At 41.7% G+C, this 21154-nt stretch overlaps 1 protein-coding gene across 3 annotated transcripts in view; it reads right to left on the bottom strand.

Annotated features, from left to right (window-relative positions):
• Positions 1–21154, bottom strand: part of LOC111979169 (sodium- and chloride-dependent glycine transporter 1) — a 97511-nt gene that overhangs the window by 23267 nt on the left and 53090 nt on the right. Inside the window, exon 1 of one of the 3 annotated variants that reach the window (XM_024009514.2) lies at positions 15199–15472. The exons of 1 other annotated variant lie outside the window; for it this stretch is intronic. In XM_024009514.2, the coding sequence (XP_023865282.1) occupies positions 15199–15240 (42 nt within the window). In that variant the 5' untranslated portion in view covers positions 15241–15472. Of the gene's footprint in view, positions 1–14355; positions 14667–15198; positions 15473–21154 lie in introns of those variants that run through there. One more of the 3 variants, XM_024009516.3, reaches the window with a different exon arrangement.

Here is a 21154-nt window from a genome sequence, read left to right as displayed (position 1 = left end):
ACGTGGCAGAGGAGGTCCTCCAGGTGCTCAAACCCCTCAAAACGGTTACAACCCTATTGAGCACTGAAACTGCACCATCTGTGTCCATGATCCTACCCTCTGAAAACAAGGATTCTACAATCCATGGCCCCAAGTGAGGAAGACAGCACCATCACTAGAGATGTCAAGGCTGCCATTAGAGAGGACCTGAACCCCAGATACCCCCCTAATGTACAGAACTACCTTCATAGATCTACTGCACTGGATCCAAGGTTCAAGTCCCTGTCTCACCTAGAACCTGCCCTACACCGGAGGACATACAGTGATCTCACCACTGAGACCGTGGCCACTGAAGAGGTAAACAAAAAATAAGAGTGAATTACTTAAATAATAAATATAGTGCAGTCTAATCTTAGTCTATAATATTGCTATTAGAATCATCCATTTTTGATTTTGAATAATAATGGCTTTTATTAAAATGTTATTGCCACAATTATAGTTATATTAAATATTAGTTTGTTTAATAGATCAAGTCATTTTTTCTGCAGGGTCAAGTCACAGATCAGAGGCATCTCCTCCACAAAATAATTTGGCCATGAAGGAGCTTTTCGGGGAGACCTTTGCGAGCAAGGACACAGGCAAGACGTTTGCCAACACCATCAAAGAGGAGGTGGTATCCTACAAGGCAGCAAGCGGCATTCCAGTGGACGGTGATCCACTGGCATGGTGGAAAAGCAATGTGTGGAAATACCCTCACAATGCCATGACGGCAAGATGCTACCTGGCTGTGCCTGGCACTTCAGATCCCAGCGAGAGGGTGTTCTCCACGGCAGGGGACATAGTGACTGCAAAGAGGTCTACCCTCTCCCCAGACAATGTAGACATCCTCATATTTATTTTAAAGAATTTGAAGTTACAGTTGAAGTCGGAAGTTTACATACACCTTAGCCAAATACATTTAAACTCAGTTTTTCACAATTCTTGACATTTAATCCTAGTAAACATTCCCTGTCTTAGGATCACCACTTAATTTTAAGAATGTGAAATGTCAGAATAATAGTAGATAGAATGATTTATTTCAGCTTTTATTTCTTTCATCACATTTCTAGTAGGTCAGAAGATTACATACACTCAATTAGTATTTCGTAGCATTGCCTTCAAATTGTTTAACTTGGGTCAAACGTTTCGGGTAGCCTTCCACAAGCTTCTCACAATAAGTTGGGTGAATTTTGGCCCATTCCTCCTGACAGAGCTGGTGTAACTGAGTCAGGTTTGTAGGCCTCCTTGCTCGCACACGCTTTTTCAGTTCTGCCCACAAATTGTCTATAGGATTGAGGTCAGGGCTTTGTGATGGCCACTCCAATACCTTCTTTTTCCTCCAAACTTAACAATGGTCATTATGGCCAAACAGTTCTATTTTTGTTTCCTTGCTGAGCGGCCTTTCAGGTTATGTCGATATACGACTCATTTTACTGTGGATATAGATACTTTTGTACCGGTTTCCTCCAGCATCTTCACAAGGTCCTTTGCTGTTGTTCTGGGATTGATTTGCACTTTTCGCACCAAAGTATGTTCATCTCTAGGAGACAGAACGCATCTCCTTCCTGAGCGGTATGACGGCTGCGTGGTCCCATGGTGTTTATACTTGCGTACTATTGTTTGTACAGATGAACGTGGTACCTTCAGGAGTTTGAAAATTGCTCCCAAGAATGAACCAGACTTGTGGAGGTCTACAATCTTGGAGGTCTTGGCTGATTTCTTTTGATTTTCCCATGATGTCAAGCAAAGAGGCACTGGGTTTGAAGGTAAGYCTTGAAATACATCCACAGGTACACCTCCAATTGACTCAAATTATGTCAATTAGCCTATCAGAAGCTTCTAAAGTCATGACATAATTTTCTGGAATTGTCCAAGCTGTTTAAATGCACAGTCAACTTAGTGTATGTAAACTTCTGACCCACTGGAATTGTGATACAGTGAATGATTAGTGAAATAATCTGTCTAAACAATTGTTGGAAAATTTACTTGTGTCATGCACAAAGTAGATGTCCTAACCGACTTGCCAAAACTATAGTTTGTTAACTTCTTATGGCTGGGGGGCAGTATTGAGTAACTTGGATGAATAAGGTGCCCAGAGTAAACTGCCTGCTACTCAGGCCCAGAAGCTAAGATATGCAAATTATTAGTATATTTGGATAGAAAACACTCTGAAGTTTCTAAAAGTGTTTCAATGATGTCTGTGAGTATAACAGAACTCATATGGCAAGCAAAAACCTGAGAAAAAATCCAACCAGGAAGTGGGAAATCTGAGGTTTGTAGGTTTTCAAGTCTTTGCCTATCCAATGTACAGTGTAACATTTGGTCCGATTGCACTTCCTACGGCTTCCACTAGATGTCAACAGTCTTTAGAACCTTGTTTCAGGCTTCTACTGTGAAGGAGGAGAGAATAAGAGCTGATTGAATAAGAGGTCTGGCAGAATGCCATGAGCTCAGTCTCGCGCGCAGCCGTGAGAGTTAGCTGCGTTCCATTGCATTTCTAAAGACAAAGGAATTCTCCGGTTGGAACATTATTGAAGATTTATGTTAAACATCCTAAAGATTGATTCTATACATCGTTTGACATGTTTCTACGAACTGTAATGGAACTTTTTGACTTTTCGTCTGGACCTAGTGCTCGCGCCTCATGAATTTGGATTTGTGAACTAAACGTGCGAACAAAAAGGAGGTATTTGGACATAAATGATGGACTTTATCGAACAAAACAAACATTTATTGTGGAACTGGGATTCCTGGGAGTGCATTCTGATGAAGATCATCAAAGGTAAGTGAATATTTATAATGCTATTTCTGACTTCTATTGACTCCACAACATGGCAGGTTTTGGTGGCTTGTTTTGGTCTATGAGCGCTGTACTCAGATTATTGCATGGTGTGCTTTTTCCATTAAGCTTTTTTGAAATCTGACACAGCGGTTGCATTCAGGAGAAGTTTATCTATAATTCCATGCATAACACTTGTATCCTTTATCAATGTTTATTATGAGTATTTCTGTAAATTGATGTGGCTCTCTGCAAAATCACCGGATGTTTTGGAAGCAAAACATTACTGAACATAACGCGCCAATGTAAACTGAGATTTTGGGATATAAATATGAACTTTATCGAACAAAACATACATGCATTGTGTAACATGAAGTCCTATGAGTGTCATCTGATGAAGATCATCAAAGGTTAGTGATTAATTTTATCTATATTTCTGCTTTTTGTGACTCTTCTCTTTGGCTGGAAAAATGGCTGTTTTTCTGTGACTAGGTGCTGACCTAACATAATCGCATGGTATGCTTTCGTCGTAAAGCCTTTTTGAAATCGGACACTATGGTGGGATTAACAACAAGTTTATCTTTAAAATGGTGTATAATGAATGTATGTTTGAGGTACTTTAATTATGAGATTTCTGTTGTTTGAATTTGGCATCCTGCACTTTCACTGGCTGTTGTCATATCGATCCCGTTAAAGGGATTTCAGCCGTAAGAATTAACAAGAAATTTGTGGAGTGGTTGTAAAACGAGTTTTAATGACTCCAACCTAAGTGTATGTAAACTTCCGACTTCAACTTCGACAATAAGCTCAGGTCTGGTTTGCTTTCTTTCTTTTTTTACTTGTTTTTGATGATGTGGACACAGGCTATTTTTACATTCACTATTGTTCAAAGGAAGAAGGTATCATGCCTCATATTGCACTTTAATTAACAATTGAGTATTGAATATTTTATTTTAAGATTTTATTTAAACATTGAAAAGTTCCTTGCTTTAAGTGTTCTTTATGTAATAAATGGAAAGCAAAGTTATATTTGTCTCCCTTTTTTTTTTTGCTGATCCGAAAAATGATCCGATCCGTGACTCAAAACAGTGATCCAATCCAAACCGTGAGTTTTGTGATTCGTTGCACCACTAGTCCTTTAGGTTCCTTTCGGCAAACTCCAATTGGGATGTCATGTGTCTTTTACTGAGGAGTCATATTTACTTATTTACAAGACCTATGCCAAAGAGCTGAATAAGAATGCATAAAACAAGATCTACTGTACATTTCTTTTACCTTTATTTAACTAGGCAAGTCAGTTAAGAAAATATTCTTATTTTCAATGACGGCCTAGGAACAGTGGGTTAGCTGCCTGTTCAGGGGCTGAACAACAGATTTGTACATTGTCAGCTAGGGGATTTGAACTTGCAACCTTTCGGTTACTAGTCCAACGCTCTAACCACTAGGCTACCGTGTACATGTAGCCTACATTTACTCTACAGCCAAATTCTAAAATATATTTGATAAAACATTTTCCTCATCAATCTAGACACAATACCCTCTAATGATGAAGCAAAAACAGATAGATATTTTTTTTTTTTTTTTTTACTTATTTACATAAGTATTCAGACCCTTTGCTATGAGACTTGAAAGGCACACCCGTGTCTATATAAAGGTCCCACAACTGACAGTGCATGTCAGAGCAAAACCCAAGCCATGAGGTTGAAGGAATCCTGTTTCTATTGATCATCCTTGAGATATTTCTAAAACTTAATTGGAGTCCATCTGTGGTAAATTCCATTGATTGGACATGATTTGGAAAGGATTTGAAAAAGAAACAAGCCATGAGGTCGAAGGAATTCTCCGTAGAGTTCCAAAACAGGATTGTGTCGAGGCACAGATCTGGGGACGGGTACCAAAACATTTCTGCAGCATTGAAGGTCCCCAAGAACACAGTGGCCTCCATCATTCTTTAATGGGAGAAATTTGGAACCACCAAGACTCTTCCTAGAGCTGGCCTCCCGGACAAACTGAGCAATCGAGGAAGAAGGGCCTTGGTCAGGGAGGTGACCAAGAACCCAATGGCCAGAGTTTCTCGGTGGAGATGGGAAAACCTTCCAGAAGCACAACCATCTCTGCAGCACTACACCAATCAGGCCTTTATGGTAGAGTGGCCAGACGGAAGCCTCTCCTCAGTAAAAGCACATGACATCCCACTTGGAGTTTGTCAAAAGGCACCTAAAGACTCTCAGACCATCAGAAACAGATTCTCTGGTCTGATGACACCAAGATTGAACTATTTGGCTTGAATGCCAAGCGTCACGTCTGGAGGAAAACTGGCTCCATCCCTACAGTGAAGCATGGTGGTAGCAGCATCATGCTGTGGGGATGTTTTTCAGTGGCAGGGACTGAGAAACTAGTCAGGATTCAAGGGAAAGATGAACAGAGCAAAGTACAGAGAGATCCTTGATGAAAACCTTCTCCAGAGCGCTCAGGACCTCAGACTGGTGTGACTGTTGACCTTCCAACAGGACAATGACCATAAGCACACATCCAAGACAACGCAGGAGTGGCTTCGGGACAAGTCTCTGAATGTCCTTGAGAGGCCCAGCCAGAGCCTGGACTTGAACCAGATCGAAGATCTCTGGAGAGCTGAAAATACCTGTGCTGCAACGTTCACTATCCAACCTGGACCTGCAGAGAAGAACGGGAGAAACTCCCCAAATACAGGTGTGCCAAGATTGTAGCTTCATACCCAAGAAGACTTGAGGCTGTAATCGCTGCTAAAGGCGCTTCAACAAAGTACTGAGTAAAAGGGTCTGAATACTTACGGAAATTTGATATTTCTTCTTTTTTTGTGCAGAAATGTCTAAAAACCTGTTTTTGCTTTGCCATCATGAGGTATTGTGTGCAGATTGACGAAAGGGAAAAAACAATTTAATCCATTTTATAATAAAGCTTTAATGTAACAAAATGTGGAAAAAGTCAAGGGGTCTGAATACTTTCCGAATGCGCTGTACGTTGGCATAAGCTACACAGTGTATGTGAATTGAAGCTTGCTACTCTCGCACAAAAATATCAAGCAGTTGAAGGACGCCTCCCTGTGTGATTTGGCCTTCATGTAGCTAGGCCAAATCTAAAATGCATTTAGAAAAAGTTATATTTAAAAAATAAGTTTAAAAACAACAACGAAACATGTTGGTTTGAAACTTTTTCAATAAAATTGCTCAGAAGGGAAGACTTCCATCAATAGAACACCCTCCCAACAACTCTAACATTGGAAACTCAGTAGCCTAACACCCCTTCTACCATCCATTCTATCGGAGTTTGAATGTCATTTGAAAATAACTAAAGCTGATAAAAGACCAGGTTGTTATCGAACTTCAAATCAAAGTCAACCAAGAGTGACTAATACAGTCATTCCAATACCAATCTTTTAAAGTGGCACACGTAGATACCCTAGCTAACTAACTAACTTCACCTTGGGAGTAAACACGGGTGGGTTCAGTTGTACTCAACTGTGATTAAATAGACCTGGATCCTCAATGTCATCAAAGGCAGCATTATAAAATGTATGTGAGGTGAAAGTAATTCAACTAAAGACAGCGAGACTGTGGCTTCTCACCCGGCTAGCGGAGGGCCACATTCCTCCAGATCCCATTGGGCATGGTGTGAATACCTACTTTCCATGGTTGATTAATTAGGTGTAATGGTGAGTTGTCAGGAAAGACAGGAGAAAATTGGGCCCAGTCACAGCAAATGGGGTGCTTTGATGGCCTCCCAGAAGCAGGGGTCATCTCTGGGTTACATCACTCAAGCACTGCTTACAGTCACAATCACATCAAGATCCCCTGGGTAGCTGGCTGGAAGACCTGATACTATAGGCTACTGCATCATGGACAGCAAAACATCCCTTTCAATCATTAAACTAGGACTTTGTTTAAAATATCTGAGAAAGTGTGCTTTAAAAGTTCTTGAAAGTCATATCTTGGTCATACCGAATTTTGATTGAATTTCAAATTGTAGATATACATTTTTAATATGTTGATATAAAAACATTAAATCAAATATTTTGAWTGACAGTTTAACAGTTTTCTCCACAAAAGCAACACATCAAATTTGAAAATAAAAACAAGCAATATGCAAATTATTAGGCAAATAATCTGTACCAACCCAAATCTACTTAACTTTAATAAACAACTATATAATTCAATTAAATATCCAATCACAAAAATCCCAATGAGATAGAAACAGCAAAAAAATTAAAAATACAAACTGAATGGATAAATACAAATCCCACAATACACTGTGAATTGTTATGGCATCCAAGTACATCCCAAAAAAACAGGCCTACATTCCAAAAACACTGCAATAGCCTTACCTTAAAAAGTTCCATAGTAACTGTTTCGTCACATACCCCTTACACACCAATGGACTTCCCAGCACTGATGCAAAAGCCACTTGGGTCAGTCAGTCAGTGGCTGAGCAACTTGAGTATCTGACTTATACTTAGGGAGGGTCTACCAGTGGTGTAACCATTAGTCAAAAATATTTTGCAACAGAAACCGTTTACTCCAAATGGAAAACGTCCCTTCCCATTTCGTTCCGTTTGGTTCTGTTTGGTTCCTAGTGAATACACCCTAGGGCTCCATGCTGCATCTAGCTACCCTTGCCTAGGAGTCTCGGGCGCAGTAGGAGTGGTTTCCAAGTCAGGAACCAAGTTCTGGGCAAAACAGCCAGTGACTAGCAACTACATCCTATTTGTTGCATTTAGATTTTTTGGGGAGGGAGGGGTTGATTTAAAAATGCAAGACAGCATTAGGCTAATTAATAGCTATGAGTAATTGCCTTGACAGTTGACAATGTTAGTAGTTAAGTTGCCACTAGTCTCGGGTTGTCAGACTCATGTTCAAATCCAATAACTGGATGGATTTTTGCAGATGAAACAAAGGATTGCATGGCTGAGAGCTATAGACGCTCCTATAGAAAAAACTGTTAGTGTTAATTTGTGCAGACAACCAGGTCTCGCTTCAGCCACGCGGATCGCTTAACTAGATAATTAAATTACTGTGCACTGGGCATGGCCGTTAAGTGATGCGGGAGACAGCCTACGGAGCTATTGGCCAAAGCAAGCTGTTCACCTCCACCTCGCTCCCACAGTCACACAGAGAGAACCAACCGCACATACACTTAGAGAATCCATTAATCACACACATACTGTATAGACAAACACACACCTTATCCCACCTCATCCCCAAATCCATCCCTCTCTCTCCCTAACAAAAATATTCAGTTGACATCAAATATATCATAAACTCCTTTTTATGACAATTCACCCAGCAATACTTTGAACTCCATGGCGGTTGACAAAGCAGGTAGCTACATGTAACTGGCCACACTGCTCAACCATGAATGAGCATTGTTCTTTGGTCATCATTTGACTGTATAGCTTTGAGCTACAGTCCACTTTAAAACAGACATCTCATGTTATTCCAGAAAACTGACAATGTAGACAAGGCAGACTACATTTACAGTAGTATTTGACAAAAACTTAAAGGCTGACCAATTCAATTCAAGGCAGGGTGAGGCAATTTAAAGAGTCTTCATCACTATAACAGTACTCTCAAGAATTTCAGGATTACATAAATTGACCCAGTTTTGTCTCTCCTTAAACAAGAGAAGAAAATGTCATGCAATACTGTAAGACGGTATGATAAGAAGGACATAAACATCCTCAAAGTCTGTTAGCATCAGGTCCTTACAGCCTCCCTTCATCACGTACACAAGGTTTGGTTTAGTACGCTGGGAGCAGGGGAGGTCAGTTTATCATTTTAAAGAAAACCACAGATATTTAGTTCAGCCAGTACCCAATAGACAATAACATGCAGGTAAGCACATCAACTAGACTAATTATGCTGACTTATAGAGAACTTCTCAATGAGATGACTGGAAGTCTAACATAACTTTGAGAGTGTGCTGGGCCTATCAACATCTGCACCAATGACTTTTCAAAAATATCTTCAGCCAACTACATCCTAGATGTGTTGCACAATCTGTTTTTAAGATGTTTGGTTGAGAGAGATGAGCATTCAACCCAAAAAGCAGGTTTTGAGGAGATGGAGACTTCTCTTTCCATGCTTTTTCCTTCCATTCGTGACAGTCCTAAATCTGAGGACTGATTTGCTTCTTCCAAGCCGTGCTCCCTGTCTCCAGGGCATGGTCTATCATGTCATTAACAACACTGCACCGTAGATCAAGACACTGAGCTGTGGTAGAGAAGTCATGAGACTCTACTGTATGCTAGGGTACTCTATTTCAAGTTCCTAGGCCATTCACACTGAACCTGACCTGCCAATTTCTGTGTCCCAAATGGCACCCTGTTCCCTATGGGCACTGGTCAAAAGAAGTGCACTATATAGGGAATAGGGTGCCATTTTGGACGCACCCAATTCCTTCAAAGGTCTGGAGCCTGAGGAAATAGAGCCGTACAACCAACCTTCTAGTCACCTAGCTCTCACACACTTAACACACTGACACACTTCTCTTGAACCTAGTAAACCTTATTCTTTAATGTCTGCACCAAATACGGGATTTGAATAAGCACTGGACCATCTAATCGGAAAGACCTATGTTTTGATGATGGTCCTCTGTGGTAAACAGAGTAAAGAGTGATAAATCCCCTTTCATCATGCAGCTGTCGTCGGCAGCCATAGCACTTTTAGCACAGACCCCTTGCCAGCAAGTCATCCAGAGGAAATGCACTCACTGACATCCAGGCTAATCAACCACTCAAAACATCAATGCTTAGAATGGAATGACACCCAACTAGTAACTGAATCCACTTCACAACATCCAGTGGAGACAAAAGGAGTCCCATATGGCCTTTTCAAACGAAGTCTGTTATATTCCACAGAAAAATAGGAAGAGTCCCTCACTGTTAGAGTATGCTCGTCGAACATCTCATTCTATAAGCATGGGCATTAATATGGAGTTGGTCCCCCCTTTGCTGCTGTAACAGCCTCCACTCTTCTGGGAAGGCTTTCCACTAGGTGTTGGAACATTGCTGCAGGGACTTGCATCCATTCAGCCACAAGAGCATTAGTGAGGTCGGGCACTGATGTTGGGCGATTAGGCCTGGCTCGCAGTCGGCGTTCCAATTCATGCCAAAGGTGTTAGATGGGGTTGAGGTCAGGGCTCTGTGCAGGCCAGTCAAGTTCTTCCACACCAATCTTGACAAACCATTTCTGTATGGACCTCACTGTGCACAGGGGCATTGTCATGCTGAAATAAGAAAGGGCCTTCACCAAACTGTTGGAACAAAGTTGAGTAAAGTACAGAATCGTCTAGAATGTCATTGTATGTGTTAAGATTTCCCTTTACTGGAGCTAAGAGGCCTAACCCAAACCATGAAAAATAGCCCCAGACCATTATTCCTCCTCCACCAAACTTTACAGTTGGCACTATGCACTGGAGCAGGTAGCGTTTTCCTGGCATCTGCCAAACCCAGATTCGTCCATCGGACTGCCAGATGGTGAAGGGTGAATCATCACTCCAGAGAATGCGTTTCCACTGCTCCAGAGTCCAATGACGGCAAGCTTTACACCACTCCAGCCGATGCTTGGCATTGCGCATGGTGATCTTAGGCTTGTGTGCAGCTGCTCGGCCATGGAAAGTTGCTCGACCATTTCATGAATCTCCCGACAAACAGTATAGTGTGCTGACATTGTTTCCAGAGGCAGTTKSCAACTCGGTAGTGAGTGTTGCAACCAAGGACAGATGGTTTTTACGCACTTCAGCACTCGGTGGTCCTGTTCTGTGAGCGTGTGTGGCCTACCGGTTCGTGGCTGAGCCGTTGTTGCTTATAGACGTTTCCACTTCACAATATCAGCACTTACACTTGACCGGGGCAGCTCTAGCAGGGCAGAAATTTGACGAACTGACTTGTTGGAAAGGTAGCATCCTATGACGGTACCACGTTGAAAGCCACTGAGCTCTTCAGTACGGGCCATTATACTGCCAATGTTTGTCTATGGAGATTGCATGGCTGTGTGGTCGATTTTATACACCTGTGAGCAGTGGGTGTGGCTGAAATCGCTGAACTCATTCATTTGAAGGGGTGTCCACGTACTTTTGGCCATGTAGTGTATGGGGTTTGACACCCAATAAGATGATTCACGGGTGGTTAAAGCTGCAATATGTAACTTTCTGGATGACCCGACCAAATTCACATAGAAATGTTTGTTATAGATCTTCTCATTGAAAGTAAGTCTAAAAAGCGGTATATCTGTTCTGTGTGCTATTTCTATGCTTCTCACTCTTAAGTTTAGTTTTTGCGTCTTTTATTTCAGGTTTTGTACACCAGCTTCAAACAGCTGAATATACACGATTTTTGGTTATTAAAAATATATTTCACAGCAATTTAGATGGTACAATGATTCTCCACATTGCATGTTTTGTCACATAAACAGACATTAGGCAAACTATTAGAATTTTATCAACCAGGAAATGGCAGAGTGATTTCTGCATATTGCACTTTTAATGTTTACAATAATCTATATTCTTGGTGGAATGTGACAGGTCAGTGTAGTTCGTAGTTCAGGAATGTTATGACCATCTTAAGAACTAGGCCTAGATGTCTGTACTCAATCACTGATATTGTTGTATATTGTTTATCGTTGTCATGCTAGGTAGATGACCACACTGAGAAAAGTTATGTTACGTTTGAAAATGCCCAAAACCAACCTACTATTTCTTACATAGAAGGAAACTCAATAGCAGTGAATTATTAGATTGTTTCAATACATCAGTGAAGAGTATAGAACACCCAACAATGGTCTGCAGCACGGCCAGGCTGCACCCAGCCAGCCAGGCTGTGTTGTACTGCAGTGTGGGGCTAGCTGCCTCTCCTCTCCTCGCTGCCAGCTGTGGGTCCAGGAGCACAACATGGCTGGAGACAGAGCCCACAGCACTGGGAGAGCCAGAGGCCCCGAGCACACATATGTCTGTGCACTCGCCCCTCTGCTGTCTGCCCTCGATCTCTCCCTGCGTGTAAACACTCCAACCACTGACTTCCGCTCCATATACTGGCCCTCTCAACACCACCTGCACCCAGTTGGAAGGGCTGAAAATAGGCCGGGGAAAATGGGAAAATGAATGTTCAATTGGAGTCGGATGTGTTTCAAAAGCGAAAGCCACTAATTTAGATAATTTAACACCCATTGCTTAAATAGTACTGTTGGTATTTTAAATCAATCCCATCGTTTCAGAGAATCCTCTTAATTCATTCATTTATCCTCTAGAATAAGAAGCAATTGGTGAAAGAACATATTTGAATGAGGAGGGATATTTTTTTTACAGGAGTTAAGCATCTTATTACAGTGTTACAGAATTAGTCTAACATTGCAGCCAAACTGCTCTGCAGGGTATTGAAGTTAAATATGCAGTACAATAACATAACAGAGCCATACCCAGATTTAGGAACAACAGTAATCTGCTCTAAAGCCTCCAAGGGAAAAAAATATCTGCTTTTTAACTCTGCAGCTCTCATTAGCTTTCTGGCACTGCCTTTCATGATCTAGCAAATCTGTTTATGTATAGTGAAATCATTTGGGTCAATCATTTCAAGCTATGTTTTCAACTGCAATATGTTCTTGTCCAATCAAAAACGGTTTGGACAATTTAAAGAGACTTCTGTGTCGTGATATCTAGGCACTTACTTCAAGGCACAAAATCAGCCCACTACAATTCAGTAAAGAAAAAAGATAGACAAATACATAAGGATTAAATTTGAGGGCAAATGTTTACATCACAATCAATGTATAAATCTTGCAAGTTGAGCCTATGCCCAAACTACAATCTGTCATGACTCCGGACCCGGCAACAATTTCAAGCAGATTTCAAGCAATATCACCATAAAATGACACCAAACTGTCTTTATGAAACCAAGGGATGAAGTTAAGAGTGCCATTACATTTTTCCTCATTGTGAAAGGCTGTCAAACTAAGTCAATTAGTCTGACACACAATTACCACATCCTTCTGAAATTCTTATTACTTCAATTATCACTCAAGCATGCTTTATAATCACAGATGACCTTAGACAATTGTATTCCTAACAGCGGGGTCAAACTATTGCAGAGAATTCATGTAGGCTAGACCGGCTCCTTTCTGAATAAGGAAATGGGATATCCGCTGAAAAAATGGTTTTATAATAATATATGCTATTTAGCAAATGGTTTAATCCAAAGTGATTTACAGTCATGCGTGCATAAACCTTTTACCTATGGGTAGTCCCAGGAATCGAACCCACTATCCAAGCGTTGCAAGAGCCATTATCTACCAACTGAGATACAGAGGACAGCAGTAGCCTATACCATAAAAGTATAGCAATAGAAAAAGTCACATCCCCTTTGGTACAGAGAGAGTCACTTATGACACATGATAGTCAGTCAGGGGAGCGTGGCTGTGCGGTAGGTAGGTAGGTAGCTGTCCTATACAAAGCGACAAGGCTCTGTCTGTCGGTCTGAAGGGTCTGCCGTGTCAGGTGCACCTGATCCTAGAGCTCTCTCTGTGACCCATCATCCTGTCAGATAAACCAGTCGACACAGGCCAGCAGTAGTTCACCTCTAACAACTACTGTAACTTATTCAATGAGACTTCTCAGTATAACTTCAACATAAAATGTCAACAATCGCCAACGGCTTTGTAGGCAATTCACCAATCAAACAGTATGTGGTCTATATACACTTTTAGGAATATGTCTATAGCAATGTGACACATACATTTTCCAGCAGAAATACATCACCAGGTAGACTCTGATGTTAATGCTATCTGAAACCTGAACCTTCTGAAGAACACAATATCAAATAGATTCTAGAGCATGTCACATACCAGGACTGAATCAGAGGGACATTGCATCATTCAAGGAAATAACTGCACAAACATTGATTGCATCCTTTGTCACATGCACCAAGGGCCATCCCTTCATCTGTGTAAATAGAGGCTGTTTCGCCCTACATAGATAAGAAAGCTTTCACTCAAATCTGTATCCATCCTAATAAGGGGGCGACGGGAGGCGAGGCGCTCAATGAAAGTGAACGATAAGAACAGTCTGCAAACAGGGCATAGGGAACTCAACGTTCTAAATGGACTGTTTGTGGACACACTAGAAAAATGGATAGGATGTTCAGTATCAGCAAGCAGAACAAAAAAAGATACATTGAGAACAGCCAAGCCTAAAATTAGACCAAATAGATAAGCGTTATACCTAACAGGCCATGAGCCTTTTAAGAGAGTTATATCAATGAATATTGGCTTGACAACTTTGTGGTGCAACAAGCAACATTTTTCTTTCCATTGTAAATGAAGAATTGTTCTACAGATGAGAAATCTAGATGACTCCTTGTCAACCCTTTAAGTGCCCCTACACTTCTAGGAGCACGGTACATTCATTTAGATGCATGGCTTTGACAAATTTGCATTACATTATCTTCACACACACACACCAAAACAGGGTCATACACACGTACAAACAAAATATATATCTCTGAAAAAATAGGGCTAAATTAAAGCTTTACCTACCGCGAGCAACGCCATTTTTTTATCTTCATAGAAAAGTTTCTTTAAAAGTATGTGCAATGATCTCAGCGGCCCGTTTCTTTGTGTTTGCTACTGATCTCTAGGAGGCTTGCTCAGTCTTGACAGCGGCCAACCAAAAGATGTGACAAGACTTGGCGCTCCACATAAATCGGCAAAGAACAAAGTGCCATAACGGATATGTATATATTTTATTTTAAACAAATCTTTTGGTGGAATTGTTTAACTGACAAGTCCCTTGGCCACTAAAGAGAGTGGCAAAGGAAGAGAGAAAAAACATAAATATGAGCCAATCCCCCCTTTTAGAACACTTTTCCCTTTCCCACTCTGTCACTCTTTCACACAGTTAGCCTGCCCACTTCCTTAGAAACTTTATCACACACCCCTCAGCCAGCACCACCAGAACTTCCCACTGCAATTAGTTATAAAAACTTTTCAGTCCAGCCACACGTGGTCTGGTTTTTAAAGAGCTGTATCCCCCTTCTCACGTGGTATGGGGGCTATTGAGTCGTCACAGACCCCCTGAATGATCGCCGAAAAATAAGGCGGTCCAGACAATAGGTCTTCTTGATTCATTCAATTCTTTCAGGACCTTGTACCGTCGTCCGGGCAGCTCCACACAATTGCTGCTTTGATAGTTTGGATAAACTCACTCTCTCCGTCTAATCTAAAAAATCCAATCCATTTTTTTTTTTTTACGGTTAACTGTCTAAGGTTTTCTCCACGAGTCGACAAAATTACAACATTTTGCTCGAGATCATTGGTATCACATACATCTGTGTATCAAATAGGTCACAAGATAAAAATAATTAGTAAAAAGAAACTGACCTGGTCAGCTGTACAGGCTGCATTGCTGTTGGAGTCTGACATGGTTTGATAGTGTCCAGTGGTTCTCTCGTTTCCACTCCTGAGTTCTTCATTCACACCTTTCCTTTCGGTTCCGCAGAAAGAGGGGAGGGGGGGGGAAGAACAGCCTCTTTTTGCCCTGGGTTGATTAATGCCTGAATTATTTTCACCTCATTTCATCTGATGGAGTTCTGTTTCCTCTCCGCCTCTCTCAATCATTCTGCATGGTAGTGCTCTCTCTCCCTCCACACTCTCACTCACTCACCCTCCCTTCCTCCCCCTCTCTCGCTTTTATTGCCCTCCCTCTCTGTGTCCCCTTTCTGTTCTACTTCAGGATTTCAGGAAAATGCCCCCCTCCCATTCCCAAAAAGACAGGAGAGATCCACAGCTTTTGCCTCTACCTCCACAATGAATGGGTTGTTGTCATTCCAGCACCTTGGCTGCATACAGAGCGAGGGGAGCTGCTGGTTTAGCTGCCTGGAGTCAGGGCTCCTGCCAAACCTTCCTCAAGAGATTAAAGAAAAAGTGAGGAGCCGTGTGCTTCCACTGGACTCACTACCCTTGCTGTCTCTCCATTTCTTCCACTTGTTTTCAAGGCAGCTGCACCCAGACCACCAACACTCTCATTCATGAACACTTGACTCTCAAATCCTTGTCCCTTGACATTGCCAATTCCTTCCTGTATGTAGTGCAAAAGGCACAGGGGCACATACCTCTCTCACTGCCTACAACATGCTTGCAGGTTCCCCCTGAATTTTTAATTCATGCTCTTCCTCCTTATTCAGAGGTCCAAAGATACCATATTATTTGTGATCTTGACAATGTATGGCCAACCGATACGTGACAAAGACAGCATTAAGTGAGAGAACTAGAATTGCATCACAATGTAAGGAAGGGTTCAACAAAATGCCAAAATGTGTTACAAAGGAGGCCTTTCAAAACTCTGCTTTTGGCCAAGTCCTCCAAAGAGTATCCTGTTAGTGGTGTCAAAAGTTGACAGACACCTGGCATGGATCCTAATGGATGTTTGATAGTGGATAGACCGCTTCAGTGGACAGACTCCATGAGTAGGGCTGGCACAATTATCGTATCACCGTGTACCCGACGGTTATGGATGAAGACGTCATGAAAATAAAATAACTAACCCTGCCAATTTGACTGGTAAACTCATGGGTACACTTGCAATAGATAAATAGGTAAATCGAACTCAACCAAAACAAAGTAATTGCCATGGAAATACGTGGGGGAAAGGGCCATGGGGAAAATATATTGAGTCTCCTTTTTGCCCCCCAGGAAAATGAGCCTACATTTAGGCTATTGTTTATATGTATTTGACACTATGTTGAGGTAAGAATCGGAGTATAATGCTTGTATGGATGTCAACCCCAACACATGTTCATGTAATCGTTACCAATCAACTGGATTACATTTTAAAATGAATTAGACTACCACTACCGATTTCTGTATACTAGCTATGCCAACCAGCTTATACGAACAGGAGTTAACATTTAGCAGTCACAAATATATTCAAATCGGACGTAAGTGACCAGATTGTGTGCCTGTTATAATACATAAATCTTGATGGATTTGACAAATATCCACTTTGGTAAATCAGATTTGTTGAATGTGCGCCAATCTGGTAATAGAATGTCTACGTTCTATTGAGTCCTTTACCACATCTATGGCTGCCTGGTATTGTGATGCAATAATTTCCGTGGTAATGTAGAATGTTCATTCAAATGATGATAACTGATGTGGCTCATGCTTTGGATATGTTTTTATATGTCAGTTGAGTTGAATCAACTCTGCACATATTTTAGCACATATTTTACTTCCTGCTTTGCTCCTATAGTTACACTTGCAATGCATGCCAGTCCACCCATTATGTCATCATTGACTTGAATGGGGACGCCAATCTATTCTTTCTATTTCTATGGCAGGACATGCAGTCAGGAGTGTAGCTGAAGAGAAAATATGCCCCCCCCCATTTTTTTGCTATTTGAACAGTTATTACGGTGACCGCTGTTATTTGGCTGGCCATTAGGCTAGCCAAGACAGAAGGTACTGCTTTCTCTATCAGCGTTGGAACATGACTTTGCATTACATTACGAGGTTGCATAAAGGCAAATTGCCATACCCTCATTGGAGGAAATGATGATGTACACACATCAGTTTAAAAAGGGAAGTAAACAAAGTTGGCTCATATAATAAAGTAGTTGTGCTATATAGCTTTTTTAAAGAGAAAAACTAATATTCCAACAATTACGCTACTATTAGCCAAATGTAATTTACAACATTTAACATTAGATTAGCAGATACATTGCTTTTGAATTGAACAACATAAAGGGGCAAGTTAGGCTAGTAATAAAGCATAAATAAGTAATAAGTATTTGAACCAACTGTGTAGTGCTACAGAAAAAAACAAAATGTGCACCCAGTGGGGGCCCCAGGACAGAGTTTGGGAAACCCTGAGCTAGGCGACAGCACACTTTCTGCATGCTCTTTAGTAGTAAAGGTCTGCAGACAAGCGAGTGTGTGGTGTGTGTGTGTGTGGGATAGTGGAATAAATTACACACATGTAGAGCTCCTCTGGGCTTCCATATGAGGCCCAGGCAGCCACGAGCGTGGCGGTGGGGGAGTTTGACACTGTAGGTCATTAAAAACTCTACAGGGGACACAGCCAACTCCTATTAGTCAGACCCAGAATAGGTCAGAATTAATGAGGATTTTGCGATGCACTATTTTTCCTGCCGCTTATCAATAGTTGAACGGAGAGAGCTGTGTAGAGGGGTGACTATGACCAGGAAAAGAGACAAGATTACTTACTATAAAAGCCAGTTGACATGTTGGGGAACTTGTTTTCCTAATTGTCCTTTTATGTCTGCTATTTAGCTCCAATTAGACACCACAGATGCCATGCTCTGTAATTGCCCGGATCTGTTCAAATCTTTTACTGCAGGAATGTAAATTGAAAATTTGAAACTAACATTCACACATAATGATTTCTCATTGTAATGGCATGGCCCAGTGTTTCCTCTAGAAAAATGTGTAGCAGTTGGTGGAAAAAATTAATTGAAATAAAACAATGCTGACACCATATTGGTAAAGTTATTTGTTGAAATTATTTTAACATATTGGACCATGCTTACAGTGCATTCGCAAACTATTCAGACTCCTTCCCTTTTTCCACATTATGTTACATTACAACCTTACTCTAAAATTAATTTAATTGTTTTTTTCCTCATCAATCTACACACAATAGCCCATAATGACAAACCAAAAACAGGTTTTTAGACATTTTTGCAAACGTATTAAAAATAAATAACAGAAATATTATTTCTGGCCAAACTAAGCAATCAGGAGATAAGGGCCTTGGGCAGGGAGGTGACCAAGAACCCAATGGTCACTCTGGCAGAGCTCCAGAGTTCTTCTGTGGATATATGAGAACCTTCCAGAAGGACAACTATCTCTGCAGCACTCCACCAATCAGGCCTTTATGGTGGAGTGGAAGTAATTATTCAGACCCTTTACTCAGTGCTTTGTTGATGCACCTTTGGCAGCGATTACAGCCTCGAGTCTTCTTGGGTATGACGTTACAAGCTTGACACAACTCTATTTGAGGAGTTTCCCCCATTGTTCTCTGCGGATCCTCTCAAGCTCTGTCAGGTTGGATGGGGAGCGTAGCTGTAGTTATTTTCAGGTCTCTCCAGAGATGTTTGATCGGGTTCAAGTCCGGGCTCTGGCTAGGCCACTCACGGACATTCAAAGACTTGTCCCGAAGCCACTCCTGCATTGTATTGGCTGTGTGCTTAGGGTCATTGTCCTGTTGGAAGGTGAACCTTTGTCCCAGTCTGAGGTCCTAAGCGCCTGGAACAGGTTTTCATCTGTACTTTGTTCCATCTATCCCTCGATCCTGACTAAACTCTCAGTCCCTGCCGCTGAAAAACGTCTCCACAGCATGATGCTGTGGATGGAGCCAGGTTTCCTCCAGACGTGACGCTTGGCAATCTGGCCAAAGAGTTCAAACTTGGTTTCATCAGACTGGAGAATCTTGTTTCTCATGGTCTGAGAGTCCTTTAGGTGCCTTTTGGCAAATTCCAAGCGGGCTATCATGTGCCTTTTACTAAGAAGTTGCTTCCGTCTTGCAACTCTACCATAAAGGCCTGATTGGTGGAGTGCTGCAGAGATGACTGTCCTTCTGGAAGGTTCTCATATCTCCACAGAGGATCTCTGGAGCTCTGTCAGAGTGACCATCAGGTTCTTGGTCACTTCACTGACCAAGACCCTTCTCCCGCAATGGTTCAAGCTCTAGGAAGAGTCTTGGTGGTTCCAAACTTCTTCCATTTAAGAGTCCACTGCGTTCTTTGGGACCTTCAATGCTGCAGACATTTTCTGCAGCATCCCAGATCTGTGCCTCGACACAATTCCTTCAAACTCATGGCTTGGTCAACCTTATATTGACAGGTGTATGCCTTTCCAAATCATGTCCAATCAATTGAATTTACCACAGGTGGACTCCAATCAAGTTGTAGAGACATCTCAAGGATGATCAATGGAAACAATTTCGAGTCTCATAGCAAGAGTCTGAATACTTACGTAAATAAGATATTTCTGTTTTCGCTTTGTCATTATGGAGTATTCTGTGTAGATTGATGATGAAAATGTTTTATTTAATCCATTTTAGAATAAGGCTGTAACGTAACAAAATGTGAAAAAAGTCAAGGKGTCTGAATACTTTCCGAATGCGCTTTACAACCTATGCATGGTCCATATTATCAGGTATGCTATCAGCAATAAGCATTATCACCTGTAGCCCAACTGATGCAGCATAGTGGCTATAAATAAATAAAGTCTCAAACAAGGGGTAGCCTATCTGCACTTACCCTAGTGGGCTAGGGTGATCTTTTAATTAGTTAGCATCCTATTGATGAATTGTATGTCCCAAAAACTTGCTTAAACACAGTTAATATAATGTAGGCCGACCTGTAAGGGTAGTTTGGGGTAAACTGCCATCCAGGGTAACACTGCCTGTACTTCTCACAGAAACCACTTCCTGTCACAATTCCCCTGGGATACTCTTCTTTTTAACAAAGTCCATCAAAACTGCTGTTTTCCCGGCGATTGCAAGACTTGTTGTGCATTGACTGACTGCTTGTTAGAATGCATGTTTCGCTCCCAATGGCACTCATAACTTGAACGCGCCTCGAGAGGAATATTTATTTAGTATAGAACACACAACAACAAGCCGACTAGATCAATAGATAAACTAGTCAACTATAGGGTGTTGGATTTTTGTATTCATTACTCATTTTGTTTGCAGAGGAAAAGTAAATGTTGACTGTTCCAGCATAGTTCAACCTTCTGACTCCACAGAGGATTGGGGTTAACAGGTAAAACTAAACCTTTCATGGCACCTCCCTACTGGGCGTCAGTCATACCCGGGTCATACGCTGCCCATCACACACAACCCTGCTGCTAAGAATACATAGGCTAACCCTAACCCCCAAACGAGACAGGGAGACCGGGACCTCCATGAGAACTCACCATCATCATCATCACTACACTCCTCATACTAATGATACTGAATATGGTAGTGGCGAGGGGGCAGGGTGAGGGGGGCCATTGGGACGGGACAACTTCCGACTAAGGCATGCAAGAATTTAGGAAGGATCGTCTGGCTGTGCACAGCCCATCAATGAGGCAGCCCGGCAGCCTGAGAAAAGCCCAGTTGCTATAGAGAGCAGGGGTAGGCCACAGTCCTAATAGAGGCAGAGCGTGCGGGAGAGAGAGAGAGTGACAGAGGGGGGGCGGGCAGTGTGTGGATTAACACTGGGTGTTCTATTTCAATTCTTAACTTGCAGTCTTTATTTCCTACTACGCTCCTATCAGAGAGTAGATCTCACCACATGCCAATTTCATTTGCTGAGAACATCTGAGT

Source organism: Salvelinus sp. IW2-2015, linkage group LG19 (genome assembly GCF_002910315.2).
Source record: "Salvelinus sp. IW2-2015 linkage group LG19, ASM291031v2, whole genome shotgun sequence".
Taxonomy (NCBI): domain Eukaryota; kingdom Metazoa; phylum Chordata; class Actinopteri; order Salmoniformes; family Salmonidae; genus Salvelinus; species Salvelinus sp. IW2-2015.
This window is presented reverse-complemented; position numbering and strand designations above follow the sequence as displayed.